The sequence below is a fragment of the Vicugna pacos genome, chromosome 7, assembly GCF_048564905.1.
Source record: "Vicugna pacos chromosome 7, VicPac4, whole genome shotgun sequence".
Taxonomy (NCBI): domain Eukaryota; kingdom Metazoa; phylum Chordata; class Mammalia; order Artiodactyla; family Camelidae; genus Vicugna; species Vicugna pacos.
In genome coordinates this window covers 62,742,556-62,767,966 of record NC_132993.1, presented here as the reverse complement: position 1 = coordinate 62,767,966, position 25,411 = coordinate 62,742,556, and the positions used below count along the sequence as shown (strand labels likewise).

At 37.9% G+C, this 25,411-nt stretch overlaps 3 protein-coding genes across 5 annotated transcripts in view; 1 reads left to right on the top strand and 2 right to left on the bottom strand.

Moving 5' to 3' along the window:
* Positions 1–503, bottom strand: part of PEX1 (peroxisomal biogenesis factor 1) — a 46,090-nt gene extending 45,587 nt beyond the window's left edge. Inside the window, exon 1 of the mRNA XM_006207641.4 lies at positions 260–503. Within this exon, the coding sequence (XP_006207703.1) occupies positions 260–388 (129 nt within the window). The 5' untranslated portion in view covers positions 389–503. The remainder of the gene's footprint in view (positions 1–259) is intronic.
* On the top strand, positions 467–8,701 carry RBM48 (RNA binding motif protein 48). 3 transcript variants are annotated; one of them, XM_072965023.1, is made up of 6 exons: positions 671–864; positions 1,250–1,440; positions 2,503–2,648; positions 4,133–4,701; positions 6,736–6,832; positions 8,543–8,701. In XM_072965023.1, exons 1-5 carry the CDS (start codon positions 754–756, stop codon positions 6,820–6,822), a joined length of 1,104 nt encoding a protein of 367 aa, XP_072821124.1. In that variant the 5' UTR covers positions 671–753; the 3' UTR covers positions 6,823–6,832; positions 8,543–8,701. The 3 variants fall into 3 exon arrangements, with proteins under 3 accessions (XP_006207702.2, XP_031535511.2, XP_072821124.1); XM_006207640.4 differs by lacking the exon at positions 8,543–8,701 and having other exon boundaries at positions 467–864; positions 6,736–7,404; XM_031679651.2 differs by lacking the exon at positions 8,543–8,701 and having other exon boundaries at positions 669–864; positions 4,133–4,703; positions 6,739–7,404.
* Positions 7,405–23,958, bottom strand: LOC102545308 (calaxin-like). The gene is made up of 6 exons (XM_031679652.2): positions 23,809–23,958; positions 15,803–15,958; positions 13,986–14,090; positions 11,715–11,866; positions 9,702–9,806; positions 7,405–7,498 (listed from the first exon to the last, which is right to left on the bottom strand). Exons 1-6 carry the CDS (start codon positions 23,864–23,866, stop codon positions 7,466–7,468), a joined length of 609 nt encoding a protein of 202 aa, XP_031535512.2. The 5' UTR covers positions 23,867–23,958; the 3' UTR covers positions 7,405–7,465.
* Between the last annotated feature and the right edge of the window lie 1,453 nt (positions 23,959–25,411).

The window sequence follows — 25,411 nt, the reverse complement described above, 5'->3', positions numbered from 1 at the left end:
AGGCCTAGTTTTACCAACTAAAAGACCTGGAACACAGCAAGTTAACTCAGAGGCCCGGGGCTGCAATAAACGCCCAGACAGGCCCTGCCCTAGAGGAGCCCTCAGTTGGGCTTCCGAACCGGGCGCGGGGAAAGCAGCCCGTGTCCCACCGCAGGGAGAGGCCTCAGCCTGGGTCCCTTTCGACCGCAGACTGCCCACCGGGTGTGTCGAGTAGGGGCTGGGAGTCGGGTCGGGGGCGGGGGGGGGGCAGGCGCGTTACCTGCAGCAGGTGCAGCTGGGCCACAAGGCGCCGCGGCAAGTGGAGGAAGCAGTCGCGAGCGTTGGTGAAGGCCAAGGTAACGGCAACCCCACCGCCACCCGCACCCGCCAGACGACCGCCGTCCCACATCACCTGCAAGCACAGAAACCCCCAGGCCGCACACCCAAGCGGACCCGGCCCAACTGCGCAGGCCGAGGGCGTCGGAGCAGAAAAAGATCAATCGGCCCCGCCCCCTCCGGTCCCGCCCCCTCGCCCTGCGGCGCGTCTCGCCTTGCGCCTGTAGCGGGAGCCTGCTCCGGCTCTCCCGGCCTCTCCGCCGCGCCGCTAGGGGGAGCACGTCGTTAACCGAATCCTCGCTCGCAGGAAACGATGACCGACGATGTCGATTCTCCAGCCAATCTCGGCACGCCTTGACCCATCCCTCTCTCTTATTGGATAAGCAGGAGGGCAGGAAGGCGGATGTTGTCGTCTCTGCGACGGCCAAAGCCGGCAAGATGGCATCTCCTGGTGGGGAGCTTGGGGGCTTGTTTGACCACCACGTCCAGAGGTCTGTGTGCGACTCGCGGGCCAAGTATCGGGAGGGGAGACGGCCTCGTGCGGTCAAGGTAACGTGATTTTGGTTTCATTCGCTATCCTCCGTAGCTTTATGTGAGCTCTAGCCTCACAGGCTCAGCTTACGTAAAGGAAGTCTTGAAAGGCTGAGGTCGCATCCATTCCCAGGAGATGAGTATGCGGAACGCTGGTACTCTGGTACCAGAGATTCTCGAACCTGCTAGAACATCAGCTCCTGGAGAACGGAACTGTGTTTTAGTCATTGTTACCTTCCGCGTTTACTATAGTCCTTGTTACATGGTAAGCGCTCAGTGAATATTTGCTAATTCTTTACTGTAAATTATTCTTTATGCAGAGAGAGGGGCAAAAATGTTTTAATAGCAAATTTGTCCTAGACTTATCTGTGAAAAACATTTAATATGTCTGCATTTCTTTTAGGTGTATACAATCAATTTGGAATCTCAGTACTTATTAATACAAGGAGTTCCTGCAGTGGGAGCAATGAAGGAATTAGTTGAGCGGTTTGCTCTATATGGTGCAATTGAACAATATAATGCTCTAGATGAATACCCAGCAGAAGACTTTACAGAAGTTTATCTTATTAAATTTCAGCATCTACAAAGTGCAAGGTAACATGCACATTAAGCAGTATCTCATTTCCTCCATTCCCACTGCTATCATTTTGGCCCCCCTCATTCATTCCTGAATTACCCAGTAAACTAACGTGACCCTATTTTACTATCTTCCTGCAGTCTTCTTGAATGTTAGCTTTACCAAAAAACTCTTTCCCATCATGTCATTCCCATGCGTAACAATTTCTGTCGTTTAGTGTGGTAGATTATATATCATGTGCTCTTATATATCATCTCACTGCCCTAACCACCTTTCCAGCTCCTCATAGTTAGGGAAGTATATTTTCTCACTGTGCATTTTAAGGAGTTCTTGCATCTCCCACACCACCTAGTAGGCCATGCAGTTCAACATCTGGATTTGAATTTAGTTTCATAAACCAGTGCGAGCATGGCCAAAGTATAAACCTCCCCAGGCCTCAATTTCATCATAGGGTTGTTGTAAAGTGTTAATTTGAGTGAAGCATTAAGCATTTAGGACAGTGCCTGGTATGTGGTAAAATCTCTAACTATTCATCATTTTTCCTGGGCACAGAAGTACTTATTTATTGTGGTAATTCCTGGCCAGTCATAGATGTTCAATAAGTATTTGTTGAATGGATACCGTCCTCTCATTTTCTCATTGTTATATATTCAGTATTATTTATGAACCCCACTGTACGAATACATTGTGCTGAAAAGGCTAAATTGCGTATGAGCTAACTCTCAAGAACCTTTTAACCTAAAACAAAGAAAAATCTTTTTCATGACTACATATTTTGTAACCTCAAGCTAACCAGCTAGATCCTATGTTGGTTAAAGGGAGTCTAGATATGCATGGATGACAGCTCAAAACCTGTTAACACTCGGGAGAGGGGAGGGAAGGCTCTAAGAGTACGCAGTGGATCAGTAGGGTCAGTACCATCCACAAGCAGAGCATCTTAATTCCCAAACTATAGGATGTTTATACACACAGTAAAAGCAGGGCTATGCTCTTTAGGTCAATGCATTGTATACTAGTTAAGGTTTCATCCTAAAGTAAATATAGATTAGTAAACCATGATATCATGTATTTCTGTTTAGGATAGCCAAGAGGAAAATGGATGAACAGAGTTTCTTTGGTGGATTGCTTCACGTGTGCTATGCTCCAGAATTTGAGACAGTTGAAGAAACCAGAAGAAAATTACAAGAGAGGAGTGCTTATGTAGCCAGAACTACTAAAAATAAAGGTATGGAAAGCCTATTACTAAACACCTCCTATGTGCCAAGCATTTTGCCAGGTATGTCATCCTGGGGTTCCCAGTCTAGTGGAAAGACAGACAAGTAAAAGACCACAATTTTCAATAACTGTAAACTTCAGGGTCCTTTACAGTATGCTATGTAACCTGGGCTGGGAAGGGAGAGATTTTGTTTCATGGAAGACTTCCTGCACGATGAGAGAGGTATCTGAGTTCTAAAGGGTAGTTAGACATTACCCAGAAGGGGAGAGGAAGAGATGGAAAGGTGGGCCAGGTAGCATGCTTAAAGTCCCAGAGGAATAAATGAGCATCATCAGTTTTAAGAAACTGTGAGTAGTACCTGATAACCACAACACAGGGGCTTCAGTGAGAGATAAGATTAGAATAGAGGACAGGAAGTGAATCCTGAAAAGCCTGTGTCCATACTAAGGAATAAAGGTTTTGACCAAAAGTCAGTGAGAAACAATTAGGATTTGCAGACCAGTTCCAACTGCTAATCTAAAACTGCTAAAAGTGGAAAAGTTCTACTTTTGATAAGTACCAGTGGCCAGATGCCCCATATGCCCAACCAAGTTTGCCTAGACACAAATTCCAAGTGCACGGAATGAAGTCATAGATCTGGTACGTGAATTATAGAATTACAGCAGCCAGAATTGGACTAAGATAATGTGTGTGGTCTGAAATCTGAATGGTTTTAGAGGCTCAAATGACCAAATTTCCACCCTTTGGTTGAAAGACAAAGGCAGTGTCCAAACAGCTATTAAATATAATGAGTTTATGGCTGATTGGGGAAGGGGCATGTGGCAGTGTGAAGAGAGAAACAAGGTGGAAGACTTCTGGAAAACTTACCTGAAATTTTGGCAAGAGAGCTGTTGAGAGTCTCTGGTCATTTGTAGACATTGAACTTTAGCCTGTGGTGTATATTAATAACTAGTTCCAGGAGAACTTGCATGTGTGGTAAAGGAAATTATAAAATATGGACCCAGCATATTGACTCCTATAAAAACTAAAAACACAAACTGAGCAGAACGATCATTCATATAGTAAAATACTTTGAAGCTGTAAAAAGTTTTCTATCTAATGACATGGAAAAACTCTCCCAAGATTTACAATTAACTGGAAAACGGAAAAGTGCAGAGAAATGGGTATTACAGGAGAAAAAGAGGGGTAAGTGGGAGGAGGAAAAGTAAGACATACTGGGACAGATGAAGTAAGACAAGTGCTTACTTATGGCAAGTGGAAACCAGGCATATGAGGAGCGAGGAGAGAGTGAAGCTTGATACTTACATACCTTATATCCTTTTTAGCTTTAAAATAATGTAAATGTATTCCCTGCTCAAGAATAAATTCTTTAGGATAGCATTCATTATCATTTTAAAGTAATATTTTTAAAATTACACATTTCTGAATGATGAAAACAGTAAATGAACCATTTCTGTTTCCCTTTCCCTCACCTTTTAAATTATAATATAAAGATCATTATGTGACAAAGAAGAAACTGGTTACAGAGAATCAAGATGCAAAACATTTTAGACAGGACTTCCATTCAAAGAGATCTGGATTTTGTGCAGCCACTTTGAACGTATCTCCTGGGAACGCAGATCCTCGTCTTCCTTATTCTTGTGAATTGCCTTTGTGTTATTTCTCCCCAAAATGTACATGTTCGTCAGGAAAGCATGTGGGCGGAGCATCAAACTCCTCTCAGGATGGTAGAAACTGTGATGAAACACTGGAGCATTGGAACCACAATGACTCTCTGCAGAAAATGCAGATGAAAACTTTAAAAAATTCATTACCCTGTCCTGGTGCACAGAATCGTATTACGCCTTCAGAAGCAGTTGACAGATTTATGCCTAGGACAACACAACTGCAGGAGCGGAAAAGAAGAAGACAAGATGATTGTAAACTTGGAACTTTTCTTGAAGCAAGCACTAGTAGTAATGAGGTTATGATTGGGCCTCTGTTACCAGACATACCCAAGGTGGACATGCACGATGACTCGTTGAATACAACAGCGAATTTAATTCGGAATAAACTTAAAGAGGTAAGATTAAAAAAAAAAGCTGTTTTGGACCTAGAGATTATCATACTAAATGAATAAGTTAAGTAAGTCAGACAGAAAAAGACAAATATCACAATATCATTTATATGTGTAATCTTAAAAAATGGTACAAATTAACTTACTTACAAAGAGACTCACAGACACAGAAAACAAACTTATGGTTACCAAAGGGAAAGGCGGGGGAAAGGATAAATGAGAAGTTTGGGATGAGCAGATACAAACTACTATATATAAAATAGATAAACAGTGAGATCCTACTGTATAGCACAGGGAACTACATTCAATATCTTGTAATAACTTAAAATGAAAAAGAATACATATATGTATAACTGAATTACTATGCTGTGCACCAGAAATTAACACAACATTGTAAATCAAATATACTTCAATAAAAAAAAAACTTTTTAAGGGACAAATTGGCTGTAGGACTAATAACTAAGTGGAGAGTTACTTGTGGGAACTATAGTATTGTCATTCTTTTTTTTTTCATTTTTAATTTTTAGGTGTGCTTTCTTACAATTCTCTGTTGCACTAACTGAATTTGATTCACAGATTTGTATTTGCTTTGATACCATTAATCCTTGCTTTAAACATATTTTATACCACTGTAGATAAAAAATATAAAAGCAGTGGTTTCAGTCAGTCAGATCAATTTGTGAGAATAGAGCCCAGTCTCTCCCTTTTTTTTGAAGCTCTCCAGATAGTTCTGATGTGAGCCAAAGTAGAGAACTACTTACTGCATTAAAGGAAAATAAGTACAATTTATTTCTTTTAATTCAAAATTACAAATTACATAAAATTCAAAATGCTTATTTTGCTTCTTTTATAAAGATAGCTGTAGAGGAAGGTGAGATTTCTAAAAGTTAGGCCTTAAGGCCTGCATTTTAAACTTCTTAAATAAATTAGAACTAGATTGTCCTACGTAGGTAGTAATTTTTAAATGTAATTTACATAATCATTTTCCATTTTCTAAACACAAAGAAGAGAAAGTTAAATTTGAGTTAGCTTTTGAAAGATTCCTTTTTGTGAGGCAAGATTTTTAGAAATAATAAACTGAGGGATAAAGACCAGACTTTTTCTTACACTTTTACTTGGGTTCTGAAAGTGCTTTTCACACAGTTGTACATATATTTTACAATGTGATTAAGAGAGGCTAAGGTAGATTATTTCATGTACATTTTTTTAACCTCAAAATTATTATCCAATTAAGGATGAGGAATTGTTTTATAATAATAAAAATCCATGGACACAATTTGTCTGCTTAAGCCTTTTAAAATATGTCTTTGCTTGTGCAGGCACCCTTCCTTCAGACATGGCTGAACTGAGACTAGATACACACACATAGCTGTCTCAGCCAGAGCCGACTGTACTTTCAAGAAAAAAAGAGTTAGGTCCAAATCTTAAGTATGGAAATAGTAGAACAACAAAAAGGAGAAATACTAACTACAGTTTACTACAGTTTCTAATAATTTTCCATTTTAAGTGAAGACTGTCTTACTCTGCTTTAACTTATATTCTCTACTTGTGTTCTGATAATGTGTCTGGTTTTATTTTTCCCCAAGAAATTGAGGATTCTAGCATCTTCCACTTATGTCTCTAAATTTTTCATCCCCTGCCCCCACTGGAGCCTCTCTGTCTCTAAATAAATGAAACATTGTCAGTGTTTCAAGTTATGTGTAACCAGGATATCTATCTGTATCTGTAAAACTACAAGTGAGTTCATCATAAAATTACAGATCTATTAAAGAATATTAAAGTAGAGCATATGTTTACTTTTCTCCCCTTACATTTTTTTCCTTGTTAGATGGCTTTAGAAATTTTACTCCCATCAAGTTTGGACAGAAAACTTTGCTCTGTGCCTAGATCATAGGTAGTACTTTGAACTTGGGCTGAGTGCCTTAAATGTAACAGCAAGGATTGAACTACTGAATGTATATCCTACCACTTCTAATAGTTTATTACTCTTGTACTATACAAATTAATTAAGTTTTTGTGGTTCTCTTTTTTTTTAACTAGGTAATTTCATCTGTGCCAAAGCCTCCAGAGGACAAGCAGGGAGATATGCATACAACTCATCCATTAAAACAAAGAAGAAGAATATAAATTGCCTGCAGTAAATCAGTATTTTCTAAAGAACTATTTATTTTTTATCTTCAGCCTGTCATTTTAATTCTTGAAGAGATTTTACTGCTGGTATTTTTTTACTGCACCCTTTGTAATTTCATTCAAGCTACTTTTCTAATATAGTTTCACCTTTTAAAATTAGTTTATCATGGGCAAAGTACATGCCAGCCAATTACGTCCCTTCCAGAAGCTCCACCCAGTGACTTAGGTTACATCATATTGGCTAGAACTGAGCCCGTGGATGTACCTTCCTGAGGGGGCTGGAATGTCAGACGTTCAGGTTTCCAACCTCTGTGGTCGAGGAAGCAAGAGAAAAGAGGGTTGTGAATGGCTGATTCACAATATTTGCCCCAAGATGGCAAGGTTGCTGGCTAACCTAATGAATAAATAAATAAATAAATAAGTTAGTTTATTATTAGCTAGTATAGATGTTATCTTGACCCATACTTAATATACAGGAACCATTCTTACAACATTACTTACCACATTGCAGTCACCGTATGTAAATTAATTGAAGCAAATATAGAAACTTTACAATACAAATAAAGATAGGCAACCAGATCTGTTTCTGATTTTAATAATTTTGAGTTACTCATATTCAAAAACTAGAAGTCAGGATGTGTTAGAATGCCAGGGCTTCAAAATCAAGACAATTCTGTAAAGCAAAAAAGTTAATAAACTATTAGAATAAGTCTGAAATTAGAAGCTTACATGCTTTTTAGTTAACTTTAAAGAATAATTTACTTCATCTATGGCAGAAACAAATCAGTATTTATGTAATGCTAGACTTTTACCATTACTTTTAGCATACCCACATTTTTTCCCTGTCAGCGGACCACATAATTGGAAACTCAAGTATAAGTATGTCCAGGCTGGTTTTTTTTTTTTTTTTTTTAACTGATAACACAATAACTTGAGAAGGCCCATACCAAGGGGTGTCTTTTTTTTTTTTTTTTCTTTTCAATCTCTGTATCCTTGAGGGCCTTTTGCCTAATGAGTGAATTTGAATATACCAATTAAGAAGGTTCACTTTAGTTATGACTTGCTGATGCAACCTTGCCGGGATGGCACTGAGTGGTAGATGATACTAAGAAGTGTAGGCAAGGGGTTTGGCTCTACTTCCTGGTGAGGTAGTTAGTATATAGTTGACCCTTGATCAATGGGGGAGACATGGTTGCCGACCCACCATGCAGTCAAAAATCCACACAAAACTTTACAGTCTGCTCTCTGTGTCCATTGTTCAGTATCCTCAGATTCAGCCAACCATGGATCTTGTAGTATGTATTGAAAAAAATCTGCATATAAATGGACCGTTGCAGCAGTTTGATCCCATGTTCAAGGGTCAACTACACCTTTTTGCTGCACGCTCAGTTAAAAGATACATTAGAGAACTCCCATTGAATTGGAAAGAGCAAGTTGCTATCTAGATCAGGCTTCTCAGACTATGGTGCTTTGACTCTTCACCTTGGGGTCCTATTAAATGCAGATTCTAATTGTGGTAGCCAGGGGCTGGTGGGTGGCAGGAATGGGGAATTGTTTAATGGGTATAGAGTTTCTGTTTTGCAAGGTGAGGAGTTCTGGAGACTGGTTGCACAGTAGCATGAATGTACTTAACACTCCTCAACTGTACACTTAAAATTAGTTAAGGTAAATTTTATAATAGGTGTATTTTACCACAATTAAAAAATTTCTTTTACAGCCCTAAAGGGAGGAGCTGCCAAGTGGGTTCTGTGTTCTTGAGTGGATTTCTGATCTGTTCTGTGACTGTGTGAAGGCCAGCACTTCTCCCCATCCTTGCCATCATATACAAGATCTGACTGTGATGAAAGAAGAAAATAAACCTTCCTTGTGTCAGTTACACACACAAAGACTGATTCAGTTGGTGTGAGCTGAGATCTGAAAGTCTGCATTTCTCACAAGTCCCTAGGTGATACCATTGCTGCTGGTGCACACACTACACTTTGAATAGCAAGGCTCTAGGTAACCAGTTACAGATGAACTCTTGGGGAGCAGCTGAAGAACCACTGGTGTTCCATCTGAACCCAAGTGGTTACTCCAGTCCAGTCCACTATTCAGTACTGTTTCACTTATCAGTCTTTCAAAACAAGAATCTGCCTTTAACACATTGGTTTTTATCACACATTTCCAGACAATTAAAATGTGGGAATAAACTACAGTGGGACAAGTTTGAGAGCCAAGCTGAGATGGCTAAGGATAACTTAACATTATGCAAATTCACCCACAAATTCACCATCTAAGTTACTGCAGAGAATAAAAAGTTTCTTCCTATATCACATGTTTGCAAAGCACAGTTGGTCAAAAAAAGAATTAAGATAGGAAATGATAATGAGTCAAATCAGTTGTCAGGCTGGCTCTCCTGACTCAGAAAAATTTATATTCATATGTGAAAGATGTTCACAAGGACAAATAAAGTACTATAGAGTACTATACATGTGTCCAAAATTTTAAAAATTTATTCTTGTTTGACAATATCTGGGTTGAAAGAGATCAAGTTCTCCTAGCAGTTTATGGTGGGTATTTGCTGAATCCACTCTATTTCCTGTTCTATCCCTTAAGCAAGCCAATATACCTTGGTTTTCTTTGAGAAAATGTCATTACATACAGGAAATTAGGAACTGTGTATGGCTGAAATGGTTATAAGCTCAAAAAAAGTGATGAATATAATTACTTAAATAGTATTTTCTTGGGTCCCAAATGCTAGGATGGGGCTGAGAAGTTCATGGTTGCCTGCACTTCAGTAGTGGGTTGAAGCCCTATAGAAGTGAGTATGTAGCAAGTATTTCTTTTCTGATCCTTTAAAATTTTCCCTCAACCAATTTAGGCTGCTGGCACTGTACCTTTGCTTCTGGGAAACATGGTCCAAACACTTCCAACAAAAGTCTGTCTTCTTTCACTGCTTTTTCAAAGTCTGAAAAAGATATCTTGCCATCGTTGTCATAATCCTATAGAGGAAGATGATTTCTTGATAAATGATAGAGTAGTTTTAAATTCTGCATAAAAATCAACCATCTAGAGTAAAAGTTTACCAATTCAAACTAAGTTCACACTTCTGTAGGCACTACTTATATGACTCAAAAGGTACTTATGGAGATCACTTACTTTATGCCTATTAGTCTAGTAGGCATACTTGGTATTATGGACTGATTATCTGTCTTTCCACCTCCAAAATTCATATGTGAAATCTAACATCTGCAATGTGGTGATAATTGGAGGTGGGGGCCTTTGGAGGTAAATTAGGTTTAGATGAGGTCATGCAAGTAGGGCCCCATGATGTTATTCGTGTTCTTGTGAGTAGAGAGAGACCAGAGAGCCCTCTCTCTGCTAAGTGAGGAGGTCAGCAAGGCAGGAAGAGAGCCCTCAGCCAGGAACTGAATCAGCTGGCATCTTGAACTTGGACTTCTCAGTCTCCCGAATTGTGAGAAATAAATTCCTGTTGTTTAAGCCACCTTAACAATGGTATTTAGTTATAGCAGCCCAAGCAGGACACATTTTGTTATACAGCCCTATCGCTAAAGGACCTATACTCTGGGGAAATAAGAAAATTAGAGGAAGCTCATTATACCATTACTTTCATGATAAAACAAGCACTATAGGGAAAATATTCTTAAGCTTAAGTTTTAGCTTTGTTCCTCAAAGCATCTCTTACTTGGGATAAGTAAGGATGTAATGTAAAAAGGATAAAAGTGAAGTTGCTTAGCTAATGAGCAAGGCACTGGAGTTAGAATAGTAACAGTTCCAGATGGACTCAAATCATGAGAAGCTTGCAGACAACAGCTAGGTCTTTAAGGATGGTTGGGATCTAGATAAGCTAGAAATGTCAGTAGGAAATGCAGAAGATGGCCCAACATGAGTTATGCCAGGAAGCAGGAGTGTAAATCAAGAAGAAGACAGACTTGCCTAGAATAGAGTATTCATGACAGGGACTATGATCAATTAAATCATGGGGGGAGCATGTGTGTAAATTACAAATACCTTTAATGCTCGATTCAATTTGGATTTGTTTTGATGGGTGCTTGTTTTTTCACTTCTGGGCATAACCAAATCACAGTTGCTGAGAGCTTAAAGAAAGGTTTGAATAATTATCTGAAAAAGATTTTCCGAATCTTTTCCTTTCAAGAAAGAAGGGGGTGGGTGTGGTACTGGCAAACGTAATGTCTCTTGAGACATCTACCCTCAGCCCTAGCAGTGGCTAGTGAGAGCGTTTCTAATGGAGGAGGATACTCTGAGGTCTGCTAGCAAAAACTGAAACTCGCCAGTCCCCATCATCTGTTACTTTCTTGCACTCCAAAGTAAAGTAGGTGAGCTGGGTCCAGGCTGCCTTAGAGTCATAAACCTTCACTGATATCCAGGTTAGTGTCATAGTAAAATAGGGAGAGAAATCACAAAGTTCATAATAAAAAGGTATTATTGGGTTCATTAAAAGATGAATTTTGTACCTCATTTTTTTTAATTTAAAAAAATGTACTTTTTTAAATTTTTAGTGGGGGGAGGCAATTAGGTTTATTTATTTTTTAACAGAGATACTGGGAATTGAACTCAGGACCCTGTGCATGCTAAGCAGGCACTCTGTCACTGAGCTATACTCTCCCCATGTACCTCATTGTCTAGCACGACCTTGGATAAACCTATCTCTGCTTCCATTTTCTCATCTACAAAATAGAGATAATGATTTCTACTTCATAGGGTTGTTTTGAGGATAAAATGAGTTAATATATTAGAGTTCTGTGAAAGGCCTGGCATATAGTAGGTACTTTATAAGGGACAACTATTTTTATTATTATGTTATTTCATTATAATGAGTGTTTATATGGATTGATTACATATAATGAATTACACTTTTTCATGCTTACCATTTTGTTCAGTGCTATATCTACCAACTCTTTTATTCTTTCATCAGTCGCTTCCTCAGGTGACTGCTGGTGTAGACCGTTCTTCAACATGTCAAATATTTTCTCTCGAGAAATGTAACCATCACCATTCAAACAATAAACTTCAAAACAGACTTTTCAAAGCATAAGAAGTTTAAAGATTTGGATAAGAACAATTAAACTGTCATTAGTCTTCTCCTTTGTTATTTCAATATATAATTTTAAAAGGATGAAAACAATTTATACAACCTACAATTATTAGTATAGTAGAGAAACTTTATTATATATCTTTCTACAAGATTAAAATACCTATTGGGATGTGAAAAGTAAGATTTATAATCTCTGGACTTTGAAATTGAGGGTTTACAAATGCTATGAAGCAATAAAGGAGATATTTTGAAACCTTTGATCATACAATACACATTTACATATACATATATATGTGTGTGTACCTCAATATCATAGTTTCCTTCTTACATAGAGTACAAAAACTAGTACACACTTTACTATACCACCGACAAAGAACATTTTTCAATTCTATTTGGGTAATGAATCTGTCATCTCCTTAGGATCTCCCCATTTGTACTTTCCAAAATGATCAATCTCTCCCTGGAGGGTGACTTTCATGACTTTGATCTCACTGTGGAACCTCTACCACAGTTCACTCGTTCAGTCCACAAATGACCTTACTCAGGTCCTGGAGCCCTGGGGCAGTCTGCAATCTAGTTACATATTTCAGAGGACGGGAGGGGCGTGGGGGAAGGGAAGTGAAAGGAAAGGAAGGGCAAGAACATGAACAAGAACATGAACAAGAACCAGGTATAAAATATTCCCGAGTCTCAGGTTAGCTGTGTCTTTTTTGTTGTGTTTCTCCACTACAGAGCATGTATCACTTTGTGACACAACCCTACTAGAAGTAATATTTTCCTCAAGTTAACATACCTTGAAATGTATATGAAACATTTTTAGGAAGTGGGATTAGAGGAGGAAAATTTTTTTCAATAGTGTGATGTTATTCAATCATGTACAGCTGCATTTAGTGTCACAGCCACTTTCACAAGAATTTACATTTATGAAACTTAACTTTTCATTTCTCAGTGAGACTTTTGCATAAGAACACTGCAACAAACATATATGGCAACTATATTTAAATGTTCTCTTGTGAAAAATTATATTGGAGAAAACAAAACAAACCACATAATGTTGTAAGAAAAAAATAATTAAACCTCCCCCACATAATGTTGTTTTGTCAATTATACTTCAATTGTTTGAAAAAAAGAAAAAAAGGAAACAAAGAAACAAAAAAGTCATAAAGTTGGTGACTTAAAAATGTTGCTGTCATTTTAAAAATGTGTTTAATTTAGAGATCTTCTTTTGTACATCCCAAATGCAAATTCAAGTGTAAGGACAAGAAGGGATAAAAATTTCCTTACATACTCAGAAGTCTGCAGTCTTAAGCAATTTGACACTTCAAGCAACTTGTTCCCTTGAAAACTGCTATTTAAAATTGTTTCTATTCTCTTTCTAGGGTTTCACACCCCAAATTTTGGCACAGGAGGTGTGAAACATAGAAAGTATACATCATACCAATGGAACAGGTTGGGTGAGGCCAGAACTATTTCTCGGCAAAATTGTGAATTGGGAGATTTTTGTCTTTGGAATCCCTAACGTTCCTTTTCTGTAGGAAGCTCCCTTTATAGTCCTTCTTCCTTTGGACTTTCATTGTCTCCGCCTTCTTCCCTCTCTTTATTCATCCACACTAACTCTAACATTAGAGTAATGATGTCTGGACATTGTGTGTTTTTACCTTGCTTTATGTCAATCCCTTACATTTTTTCTGATGAAAAGACAAGAAAGGGCCCCAGTATGAACCATGTGCTGCCTCATATTAAGGCCTACTTCCTACTGAGCCCAGAGGCAGCCCCAGAAACCTCAGCCTTGCCAGCGGCTCAGAGTTGGCACAAGCCCGGGCCTTTAGTTGCTATTCGTCACCTGGGCCGTAAGCCAGAGGGTGACATCTGGGCATTATAGAATCAGTGGAGGAAAGTTTTGGAGACCCTGGGACTAGGAACTCTCCAATGAAACAGGCCACCCATTTCATCTGTATTTTTTTTTTAACTATCATGAACTAATTTTGCAAGATTGCTGTAGAGAACATTGATTTTATATTTTTAAAAAAATATTTAAAGATTCACTAAATACAAAATTAACAATATAAACTACTAAGTTAGAAATTACATAGAGAAATCTTACACTTTAGCTTTTCTTCAAAAGTCCCTCGAAGAAACACCGATAATCCTTTAACCCACTCTTTCACATTTATGTAGTTATCATTGTCTTTGTCAAATGCAAAAAATACTGAAAGAAAAAGAACATGTAAGTGCATTGTAATTTACAGCTATTTCATAATTCAAGAGTATGTATGAATAGATTTAAAAAAAAACTTTCCTCCCCAAATGAGAGGAAAAATGGTTTTGGCACAATCTTTCTTAAAAAAGGCAAAATCACTGGAAATATATTTCCAACAGAATTTTATTGAAATAAATCATTCTCATCCATAGTCAATGATCATTTTCACTTGTGATGTTTTGTACAGTTACTATAAGCCAAGAAGACCAACAGTGGAGAAAATCAATGTGATAATTTTTACTCTAAAAAGAGTGGCAAAATCCTGTTCTAAAGAATTTGTACAATACCTAAAGACAAATTTCTCAAATAACATTATTTTTAAAATTATCAATGAAATCTTAGTATTACCCTTTAGAAAAGAAAATATTATTGACTCTTTTGGGGGTGATGGATATGTTAATTATTTTGATTACAGTTATGGCTTCAAAGGTGTATATGTACATCAAGACCTATCAACTCCTGGGCATATATCTGGAGGGAACCCTAATTCAAAAAGACACTTGCACCCCAGTGTTCATAGCAGCACTATTACAATAGCCAAGACGTGGAAACAGCCTAAATGTCCATCGACTAATGACTGGATAAAGAAGTTGTGTCATATTTATACAATGGACTACTACTCAGCCACAAAAATGATAAAATAATGCTATTTGCAGCAACATGGATGGCCCTGGAGAGTGTCATTCTAAGTAAAGCAAGCCAGAAAGAGAAAGAAAAATACCATATATCACTCCTATGTGGAATCTGAGAAAAGAAGACAAATGAACGTATATAGAAAACAGAAACAGACTCACAGACATAGAATACAGACTTGTGGTTGCCACGGAGGAGGGGGGTGGGAAGGGATAAACGAGGAGTTCGAGATTTGCAGATACTGACTGGTACATATGAAATAGATAAACAAGTTTATACTGTATAGCACAGGGAAATAAATTCAATATCTTGTAGTAGCTTATGGTGAAAAAGAATATGAAAATGAATATATGTATATGCATGTATGACCGAAGAACTGTGCTGTACAACATAAGTTGACACGACATCGTAAACTGACTATACCTCAATAAAAAAAAGATAAAAAAACACAAACAAACAAACAAACAAGACATCTAATTGAACACTAAAAATCTGTAGGTGAAATTGATTTGATCCCATTAAATAATTTCCTATTTTAAATACATAATTATTTCTTTGATCTTTCTCAATATGAGTAATTATGTTTTGGTGTCGACTGATACCTTCTTCACTTTTATGAAGAAAAAGAAATCATTTGATAATTTACATGCCTACAGCATATGAATTAAAAGACATCATGATTAAAAACCATAAGCTTATCTTTAAAAAAAATACTGCTAGCTTATTTAGTTCATTATTGGTTCTCTCTCAAAGTGGTACAGCTATGAGATATGAAATTCTGAGTGAGTTTATATTAAAAACCACCCTCACAATCAAATCAGTTACTGGTTTAAATTGGTAGCACTATCAGAATTGTATCTTTCAGTTTGGTATTTAAAAACTCAGTCTTCGGTGAAAATTGAATATATATATATATATTTGCCATATTAAAAATACATTTGCCATTATAATACATGCTTGCCATACACTTGTATATACATGTATATGCCATCTCAGCTTGGCCCGTTTCAGTCTCTAGGACTTCTTACCCCTATTCATTAGCATATCATCAGTCATTCCAAACACGCTGTGCAGGATTGCTTGAAATGCATTACGATCCAGTCCAGTGTTATCAAGTCTTACATCAGCTCTTTTCACCAAGCTGTGAAAAATTCTTATGAGACACTCTATTTCACTTTTTTTGACTGTAAAATGAAAATACAAATAAACATAACTTAGATTTAATCATCGAGTTTTCCATCCCAATTAAAAATATTTTAAGCAGCTATTCTGCTCCTATAATGCTAAATGCTTAAAAGTATGACACAGATTTGCTACTTAAGAGCTTATAGAATTAAGATGGGCTTTACTCAAAAGTCTCACAAGACAGTATACAAATGGTAAGTTATGTAATATACTCATCACTATAGACGTGTGAAGAGAAATCAGTATAGGAGAGAAGAGTTGGGCCATTTCCATGGAGGTGACTTTGAACTGAGCCTTGAAGGATACACAGTATTTATATATATGTGTTGAGGATGGTAAAGAAGTGGAGAATTCCAAGGAGAGAGGAAGAATTGAGGTTGAAGTTGGAACATGATTTACTGGGAGCACAGCAAGTTGGAAAGAAGTGAAAAACAAGACTCAGGAGGATGGGTTAATGGTAGAGGGCCTTGAATGCCTAATCAGAGGATTAACATTTATTTCACTGGAGATGTTGTTTCTTATGGTGTCATTTTTGGACCATCTGTATGAAAATTATCCCCCTTGCATTGCTTGCTAAATATTTGTTGAATACGCAGATTACCAGGCCTTGCCCCAGACCTACTAAACAAGAATTGCTAACAGTGGGCCCAGGAATTGGCTTTTAAACAAGAGCTTGGCTGACTCTTCTATGCTGTAAGGTTTGAGAAATGGTTAAAGAAAATTTATCTGGCAAAGCTGTGTTGAAATGACGGAGACAACTGGAAACATAGAAACAAGGCTTGGTGTGACAGGGCTTTGACTAGGGAGATGGAAATGAGGTCAGAAAGCACGTAGGATGCCTCAGATGCTGCAGGAAATCAAGCCTTGGTAACTGATTTCCAAACTGAAACTTTTTCATATTTACATACTTGGATCTCATTCCAGACTTCGTAAAAGTATTTTTAAGAAGCGCACGGTGATGCATTTCCCAGGACTGAGAACTAAGAGATTAAGCTTTGTGCACTGGGAGTTCCAGATTTAAGCATCTGGGTTCCACTTCCATTTCTTATCCTACATGGCTGACTTAGACAAGCCTTACAGCCTCCTTCTGCCTTAGAGTCCTCACCTATAAAGTTCAGGCCTTGTCCTAGATGATCTCTGAGATTCTTTACTTTCTGAAAGTCTGATTCTATGAATCAAGGATTATTTGAGATAATTTAGAGTTAAGAGGGAAAGCTGGTTATTATTTTTTCTTTTCTCTCCTCTCCTCCCCCTCCCCCCTTTTTCTCTTGTGGGGAAGTTGGGGAGAAATAAATAATTATTTTAGATTTTGTCTTTGAGGTGATTTCAAGTTGCCCAACTGAAACCAATGAGAACCCACTGCAAATATTCAGTTTACATTAGGGTTTCTACTGTGGTCAGAAGGATGACTTGACTCTTACGGTAAAGGTTGATAAATCCATAGAATAAGCAATTATAAATATACCTAATAATACTATTTTATGAACTGAATTAGATTCTCAGGCTTCACACTGTAACTATAACCCCCAAAATGTGACATAAAGGTAATTTTATCCATTCAATAAGCATTTATTAAGGGCTTCCTATGAACCAGGCAATATATATACACCATGGTCCTGGTCTCAAGGTTGTTACACTTTGATCAAGAGATAAAGAAATGCAATGAAGTATTACAAACGCTGATTTATGGTGATTGGTGACCCAAAGAAAGGAAACTAGGGGGAGGCAACAAGAGATTAAGGGGCCTGAGGAAGAGGTGTCACTTCAGCTAAAGCCAACCAAAGGAGTAAGCATTTGCTAGATGAGGCAGCTTGAAGGCAGAGAAGGATTTTCTGAGAGCCTCAGATGGTTTAGTTAGAATTGTTCAATTTTACAGACAACAAGAAAATTTTGGCTGGAAAGATAACAGGGTGAGATTTGCATTTAAGGAAGATCAGACTGACAGTAGATTCTTGAAACTACCTCATGAATGGTGAATCCAGATGTGACAAGTTGTATTTTCCCAAAGACGATTTTTAACAACCTGTCCCATCTCATATGGTCTTCTAACAGTGTGACTTTTGGAGAGATGGGGGTTTGTCTCCTTCACTTGAAACTAAAGGGATTTTTCTGTGACCGTTTCAACCAACAGAGTACAGTGGAAATAAGGCAATGTGACCTTTCAAGACGTGGTCATCGGAGAGGATGCAGCTGCCCTGAGGACAAAAACTTGGAAAGCCTCCCACTTTTTTCTTTTAATGGAATGGGAGGAAAAAGAAGGTCAGGTGTGGACACACTGTATGGAGTGCATAGTAATATTAATGCTTGCCTGAAAGTAGTCCTGCTCAACTCTTTTGGAGAACGTGAGTGGAAAATTTAGCACCAACAGTAGTGTGAAAATGGATCCCCAAGGAAAGCAAGTGTTCAAAGAGTCAGGAGCTGCTCTGAGTCAAATACTGATAAGTCATCCAACAAAACAATCAAGGATTTTAGACACAATCTTCAGCAGGTAATAGGAGTTTTATCCATGCAGCTCACATTTCATTGTCTCTAAAGACCTTACACATGTGGTCAAAGAATCACTGTGAATGACAGTTGAGAAATTGTGGCTGAGAATGGTATTGATATGCTAGAGACTGGCCTATGTTATTCATTAAACTTTTTAGTTTGGAATAACTTTAATTCACATAAGAGATGCAATTATAGTAGGGTTTGCATAAACTCCTTATTGTTTCTCCCTGCTAACATCTTACACAATCATGATGCATTTGTCAAAACTAATACACTAACACTGGCACATTATTATTAACTAAATTATAGACTTTTACGAGCTTTCCCACTGATGTCCTTTTTTGTTCCAGGATCCAATCCAGGATCCATTTGGTTGTCATGTCTCCTCCAGCTAGTCTTAACCCTTTCCACAGCCTTGACAGTTTTACTTTTGCATAATGGCCCTCAATTTAGGTATGCTGAGTGTTTTCCTCATGATTAGACTGGTTATGTGCCTTGGGGAATACTACTGACATAAAGTGTTCTTGTCACCTAACAGGAGATACACGACACTAACATGACATATCACTGCTGACGATAACCTCAATCACTCAGTTAAGCCAGAGTCTACAGGTTTCTCCACTGTAGCTACTACTTTCCCTTTCCACAATCTGTTCTTTAGAAGCCAAGGTAAGGTAATTAAGCTCTACTTCTTGGGTAAGGGGTATTTATACTATTATTTGGAATTACTCTGAGGAAGATTTGTCTCTTTACCACTTATTCAGTTTTTTATGTTAGTAAGTAGCCACATATATTTATTTTATACCAATACTATATTATTGTGTAGCTCAAATTGTTCCAGCTTTGGCCATTGGGAGTTTTCAAGCTGGCTCCCGTATCTTTTCCACATATCTTTTTGTTTTTTCAACACTTCCTTGCTTTCTGACACCACTTGCCAGGCCCATCTTGTATTATCCGTGTGATAACAGAAAAAAAAAAAATACTGGTCTCTGCTCCTGGTTCCTGGCTCAGAACTCCTATATCTCTTAGAATTTCCTGGTTGATAGGCTGTCTTTTGTCCTAACAAGGTGACTGTTGTTTGCTCCTGGATGTGAGCAGGTCACCAGAAAAACCAAGCCATGATTAAAAGCTTGGAACTTTAAGCCCCACACCCCCATTTCTCCAAAGGGGGATTGGAAATTGAGCTAATCTAATGATCTATCATGACCATGTGATAAAACCTCCATAAAAATCCCCCATAAAGGGGTTTGGGGAGCTTCTGGGCTGGTGAACACAGAAGTGCTGGGAGAAAGCATGGGAACTCTGTATCTGTTCCTATATACCTTGCTCTATGCATCTTCCACTTGGCTGTATCCAACTATATATCCTATAATAAATTGGTAATCTAGTGAGTAAACTGCTTTCCTGAGTTCTGTGAGCTGCTCTAGCACATTAATTGAACATGAGGAGCCTCTGATTTATAGCCAGTCAGAAGCACAGGTAACAACTTAGACTTCTGATTGACATCTGGTGGGGTGCAGTCTTGTAGGACTTTACTCTTAACCTGTGAACTTTGATGCCATCTTCAGACAGTGTCAGAATTGAGTTACTCTGTAGGGAAATCCAGCTAATGGCAGAAAATTGTTGGGAAAACCTCCACATAGTTGGAGGCCAGAAATATCAGAAATGTGAGTATGGTGGTAGAGTTAGAGTACAAGAGAAACAAACAGCAGCAGTGTTTTTCCTGTATGTGTTATTCAGCTATTTCTTCAGGGAAATCTGGTTTTTTTATTTAGAGTTTGGTGTTTAGAAACCAAGGTCTAGGCACTGGGTGTGCTTGTTACTACTGGGTGTTAATACTTCTAAGCCTTCTCAGCAGACACAGCTAGGAAATATGTTGTAACTAACCTATGTGCACACATATTGGCCCATGTTATGTCACACAAATACAGCAAAAGCCAGGTATTAGACTAGTGGACCTTTAGGTGGTCCTGGGCTAAGTCCTAAAAGAGATAATCAACTATATTAAAGACTCATGGATGCTCAGAGAAGACAGGCTGATGAACTCACAAGAGCAAATGAAACTACACTTCACTTCCTCCATCTGATAGGAGTGGATCAGAGGAAGGCAGTTCACGAAAATACCTGGGTTTTAGCAAGGCATCTGACAAAATCTTATTCTTAGTTAACATCTACTCAGTAACAAGTAGTGCCGAGCACAAGAGTAGGTTCTCAATGTTTGCTAAATAAACGATAACCACTTGTAAATTGGGGAAGATAAGGAATAAGCTAGATCAGAGTCAGGATCCTACATAATCTCAGGATGCCAAAATAATCAGTTGAATCAAACAACATGAATTACGAGTAATTTAACAATTCTTCACTTTGCTTAAAAAATGTTAATTATGTAAGTGTGAAAATTATGGCTGAGCAACAATTTGTATGAAAAAGACTGGGTCAACTCCTATTAAAGTGGGATTGATACTAGGCTGACACAACTGAAGTTTCGCCTGGAAAAGACAATTTTGATCAGGATCCTCACACTTTAGTGTCTAAGAATACATGCAGTGAACAATCTGGATGTTTGGCCCACACTTTCAGAGATATTTTAATATACCAGAGGGGTACTCAGGGATCTACATTTTCAATTAGTTGATTCTGATGGCGGAGATACTCCTACCATAGCACGAATAAAAAGTACACAGCCAGGATCAACTACCACATTTGTAGGCCCAATGCGGAATAAAAATGCAGGTCCCTTATTAAAAAATTAATTTTAAGTCAGTGTTAGCAGCACACTAACCCAAGTATGGTACCCTGTGAGAACGCATAGGCTGAACACCCATGAAGCCATTTACTGCACCCTGAGGTAATTATCTGCCTCCCCCACCAGATTAAAGGGCTATTATCTGCCTGACTCTAGATCAGCAATGTCTGACAGAACTTTCTAAGATGATGGAAACGTTCTGTTATCTGTGCTGTCCAATTTGGTAGCCACAACCCACATGCAGTTATTAAGCCCTGAAAAATGGCTGGTGTGACCAAAACTGGATTTAAAATTCTACTTAATTTTAATCTACATCTAAATACTCACATGTAACTAGTGGTTACCATATTAAACAATGTAGCTCTAGGGAGCAGTATGAAAATCGATAGGTAGAAGTTACACTAGGTCCAGAATGTAAAACATTCTAGATCTGTCAGAGGTGAAAAAAAAGGAAACAGCTGCTTGGCAAGTTAAGGTAATGAATCTCCTTTGTGAGGTCACTGGGGGTAACCAGCTAAGGATCTGAGACAAGAGTCATGCAGTGGCACTGGCCTGGACTGAAGGAAGCCATATGGCACATTGAGGACCTAGCAAATAGAGAAGGCCCCCTTCTAAGGAGCTCTAAGGCAAAGCCAAGGAAAAACCACTTCAACTTTCTGCCACATGACACAATTGGAACTTTGCACACCAAGAGAAATAATGAAAAGATAGACCCTTTTGAGAAGGCCAAGGCAGCACTAGCTTTTTAGTCCATCACACTCCTATCCATTAATAACCAAATTCTGGCCATAAGAGGACCAAAATCTATCCTGGTCTCAACTGGATGGCTCAAGAACTAAGCTGACTGCAACAAATTTTAATCATGCCCTTACTATGGGACAGCACTATACAGAATGACCATGAGGGTCTATGATGCTGATCAGTAGGATTAATTTGAGAAGTAAAGATTATTTGAATGTAGACGCCAGCATCAGACTACCTGGGTTCTAGCTTGGCTTCCACCCGAAAAGTTCACCAACAACTTAAAGACATGGTTTTCGCATCTGAAAACATGGATAATTATTACCTACCCCATTGAGTTTGTTCTGAGAATTAAAAATGAGGAACATAAACCATTTCGCAGTGTCTCACCAATGAAGAACTCAATAAATATCAGTTGTTGGTAATCTTGAATGTAAAACCATAATCTTGTTACACTTGTGAATAGCTATGTTTAAGAACTTAGGGCCTGAACTTTTGACCATAACTTAAGAATTAATAAGTATCAAAAACTTTGGAAAAAGAAAGGAATGCAACTCATTCCTTTTTTCAACTAAAAGTATCTCCTTCATAGAAGATTATATGGGATATCGGTCTGAACAAGTATACTCATACCTACAGACTATTTCAGAGGGCTGCTTTTAAATAAAAAATTATGGTATTAAACACACATTTGGGTAGCAGACATTGCTAAAAATAATTTCATTAGGATGGGGAGAGGAGTCAGATTTTGAAAGTATGCAAAGTTTCCTTTTCAGTGTTATAAAACTCAGGCTCTATTAAGAAAGCAGCACATGACTGCAGGCATTTCTTACTACATTCAATGTTGGCTAAATGTGCCGGATAGATGTTAAGGATAGTGTGACAGCAGGATTGGAAAACAGGCTCCAGAAGTGCTTGAGGAGCTTGGATCATTTAAAATCCAACTGGAAAAAGAGAAAACTGAATTTAGTCCACAATGAGACTTGAACAAGGTGGTGCCTATCTTTGCCAAGGTCACACAAGGAAAAATGGAAGCACCCAATAATGAGGGTGTATAAGTCGCTGAAATAAATGTAACTTCCTCAAAGTCTAAAAACAGATTCTTAGAAATACCAGTCAGGATTCCTTGTGGTCATGCTTGCGTAACAAAAGTTTACCAGATTACTTTTTAAGATATGGCAAGGCAAAGAATCCTAAAAACTCCTCTTAATTAGATTAGCTTTAATAAACACTTGCCATATACAAAGCACCATGCTATTTCTTCAACATCTAAAGTACCTTATGTTTCTCTATCAATCCTGTGAAGTAGAGCCATCAGCTGCCTCTATGGCTTTTGTGCCAGAGAATTCAGGGAACTTGTCAGAGTAAACCTTTATACTTTGAAACCTTTTATTAAATTTCAAACTATAAAAAAATTGGTACTTGGTTGGCAGATAATCCTTCAGCACTTATGATGTCATGTAAATTCTCAAGCTATTCTTCCCACATATCCTAATGTATTTTAGGACACCTGATGATTAAAATACTTTCAGTGTAAGTACAGGAATGATTGCTCACTTGCTATTTTTTTAAATGGCCAAAATATTACATAGAAAATAGGAGAATTCTATTTTGGGGGTTACAATGCACTTGTTAATGTCTAACTAGTATGTCTATTCAATGTTTCTATTTGATTACAAATAAAGATGTTCAAGGCGGTGGGTACAGCTCAGTGGCAGAGTGGTGGAGTGAATGCTTAGCATGTATGATGTCCTGGGTTCAATCTCCAGTGCCTCTATTAATAAATAAGTAAGTAAGCAAATAAATAAATCAATCTACCCCCTCCCCCCCAAAAGATGTTCAGGCAGTGTTGGATGTTTGGTCAGTACTTACAGCTCTTGACCATACTACTGATGGATTTCACCAGCTTCTTCAGAACCCTCTGTTCCATGTCGAGTGTAGCTTCAACACACTGCAGACTGAGACAGCCTAGTTTCAAGCCTGGGTGTCCTTGGTTGCCACTGGTTCCACAGTTCACCACTCCATACCCAACACGGAATGTGACCATGGCAACATTTCAGCAACCAAACAAAGAAGGCTCTCAAGTAATTGGAAAAATATTTAACAATGGTTGTTACCACTCAGTACAAATACAGGGATTTCATTAATGTTATTGTGATCTGAAATATTAAAGTAATTCCGACATTTACCTTTTCTTTGGGGCTAAATACCACTTAACATGGTGTTTGATATTACTGCCATTTGTATTTCCTCAGCACAAATTCTATAGTTGCAAATGTTTCTCTCCTATGTGAACATATAATAACTAAATAAGATTATTAAGATCTTATTCTTTAAATAGAAATAAAGTAACTTCCCAGAGTATAAAGACTTCCTTCAAAGGTTATATAACTGCCTTTGAAAACTCTAACCAAGCACCTTCTCATGATAAGCAAACAGAGGCCTCAATCTGAGAACTTTCAGAGAAATGTAACACCCTCCGCCCCCCACACAGACTTTTATCCCTCCAACTTATCTGACTGACTGGTAGGAAAACACGGTGTGCCTATGCCAAAGCTGGCCAAGATGGCAACCGTTCTCATATCTGTTGTCAAACCCTAGTATAGAGAACAAACATCTTTTTATGTACATCGGCTGGCCTTCATTGTGACAAGGCAAAAAATGCACTAAAAGTGACTTTTACAATTTAGAACACTATTATTTTTACTAAATCTTAAATAACATATAAAAACAAATTTTAAAATAAGGCAAATATAACTGGGGTGTGGGATGGGGGGAAGCTTTCCAAAAACTTTTCTTAAGGAAATACCAAATGTTCATAGACTTTAAAAAGTTGAAAACTGGCAATTAAGAAAAACCGTAAAACTTGTCACTGAGGTCTGAAGAATAAATGTTCTCAGTGGCTAGCCTATCATTCTCCATGAAATTAAAGAAAAATAGGCAACAGGCTTTTAGCACATTTTGACTGGAGGAATACAAACCTATACCCTGGATGAAATAAATTCAGATACTCTTAGGGTATTTAAAACACCTAAACATATGAAGGGCAACCAAATAAATCCAAAATAACCAGAAAAAGGTAGCACCAGGTATAAATTCAATTTTTCTATCCAGACACTCATCAATTTTGTTGCAGTTACCTTGGCATCATCATCCAAACAACATGCCTTATGTTTATAAAATTGGTATATAATTATTGAAGAAAAAGAGTGATTTGGTGGATGGAGAAACTAAGAGATGTTATTAACTTGCACATGCCATCAACTGGTCAAATTTTCTTCGTATACCTTATAAGAAGACTGTTAAGGCTACACGAGAACAATAAAAATGGTATTTCCCGGTCAACACAATCTGGAAACAATACAATTTTTTGCCAAATCACTTTCTTCTCCAGTCTGAACTGCTGCTTCCAGTGGGACATAATCATCATATACTGGAGCAGTCAGCAAAAGTACACTGTTATGTTCATAGCAAA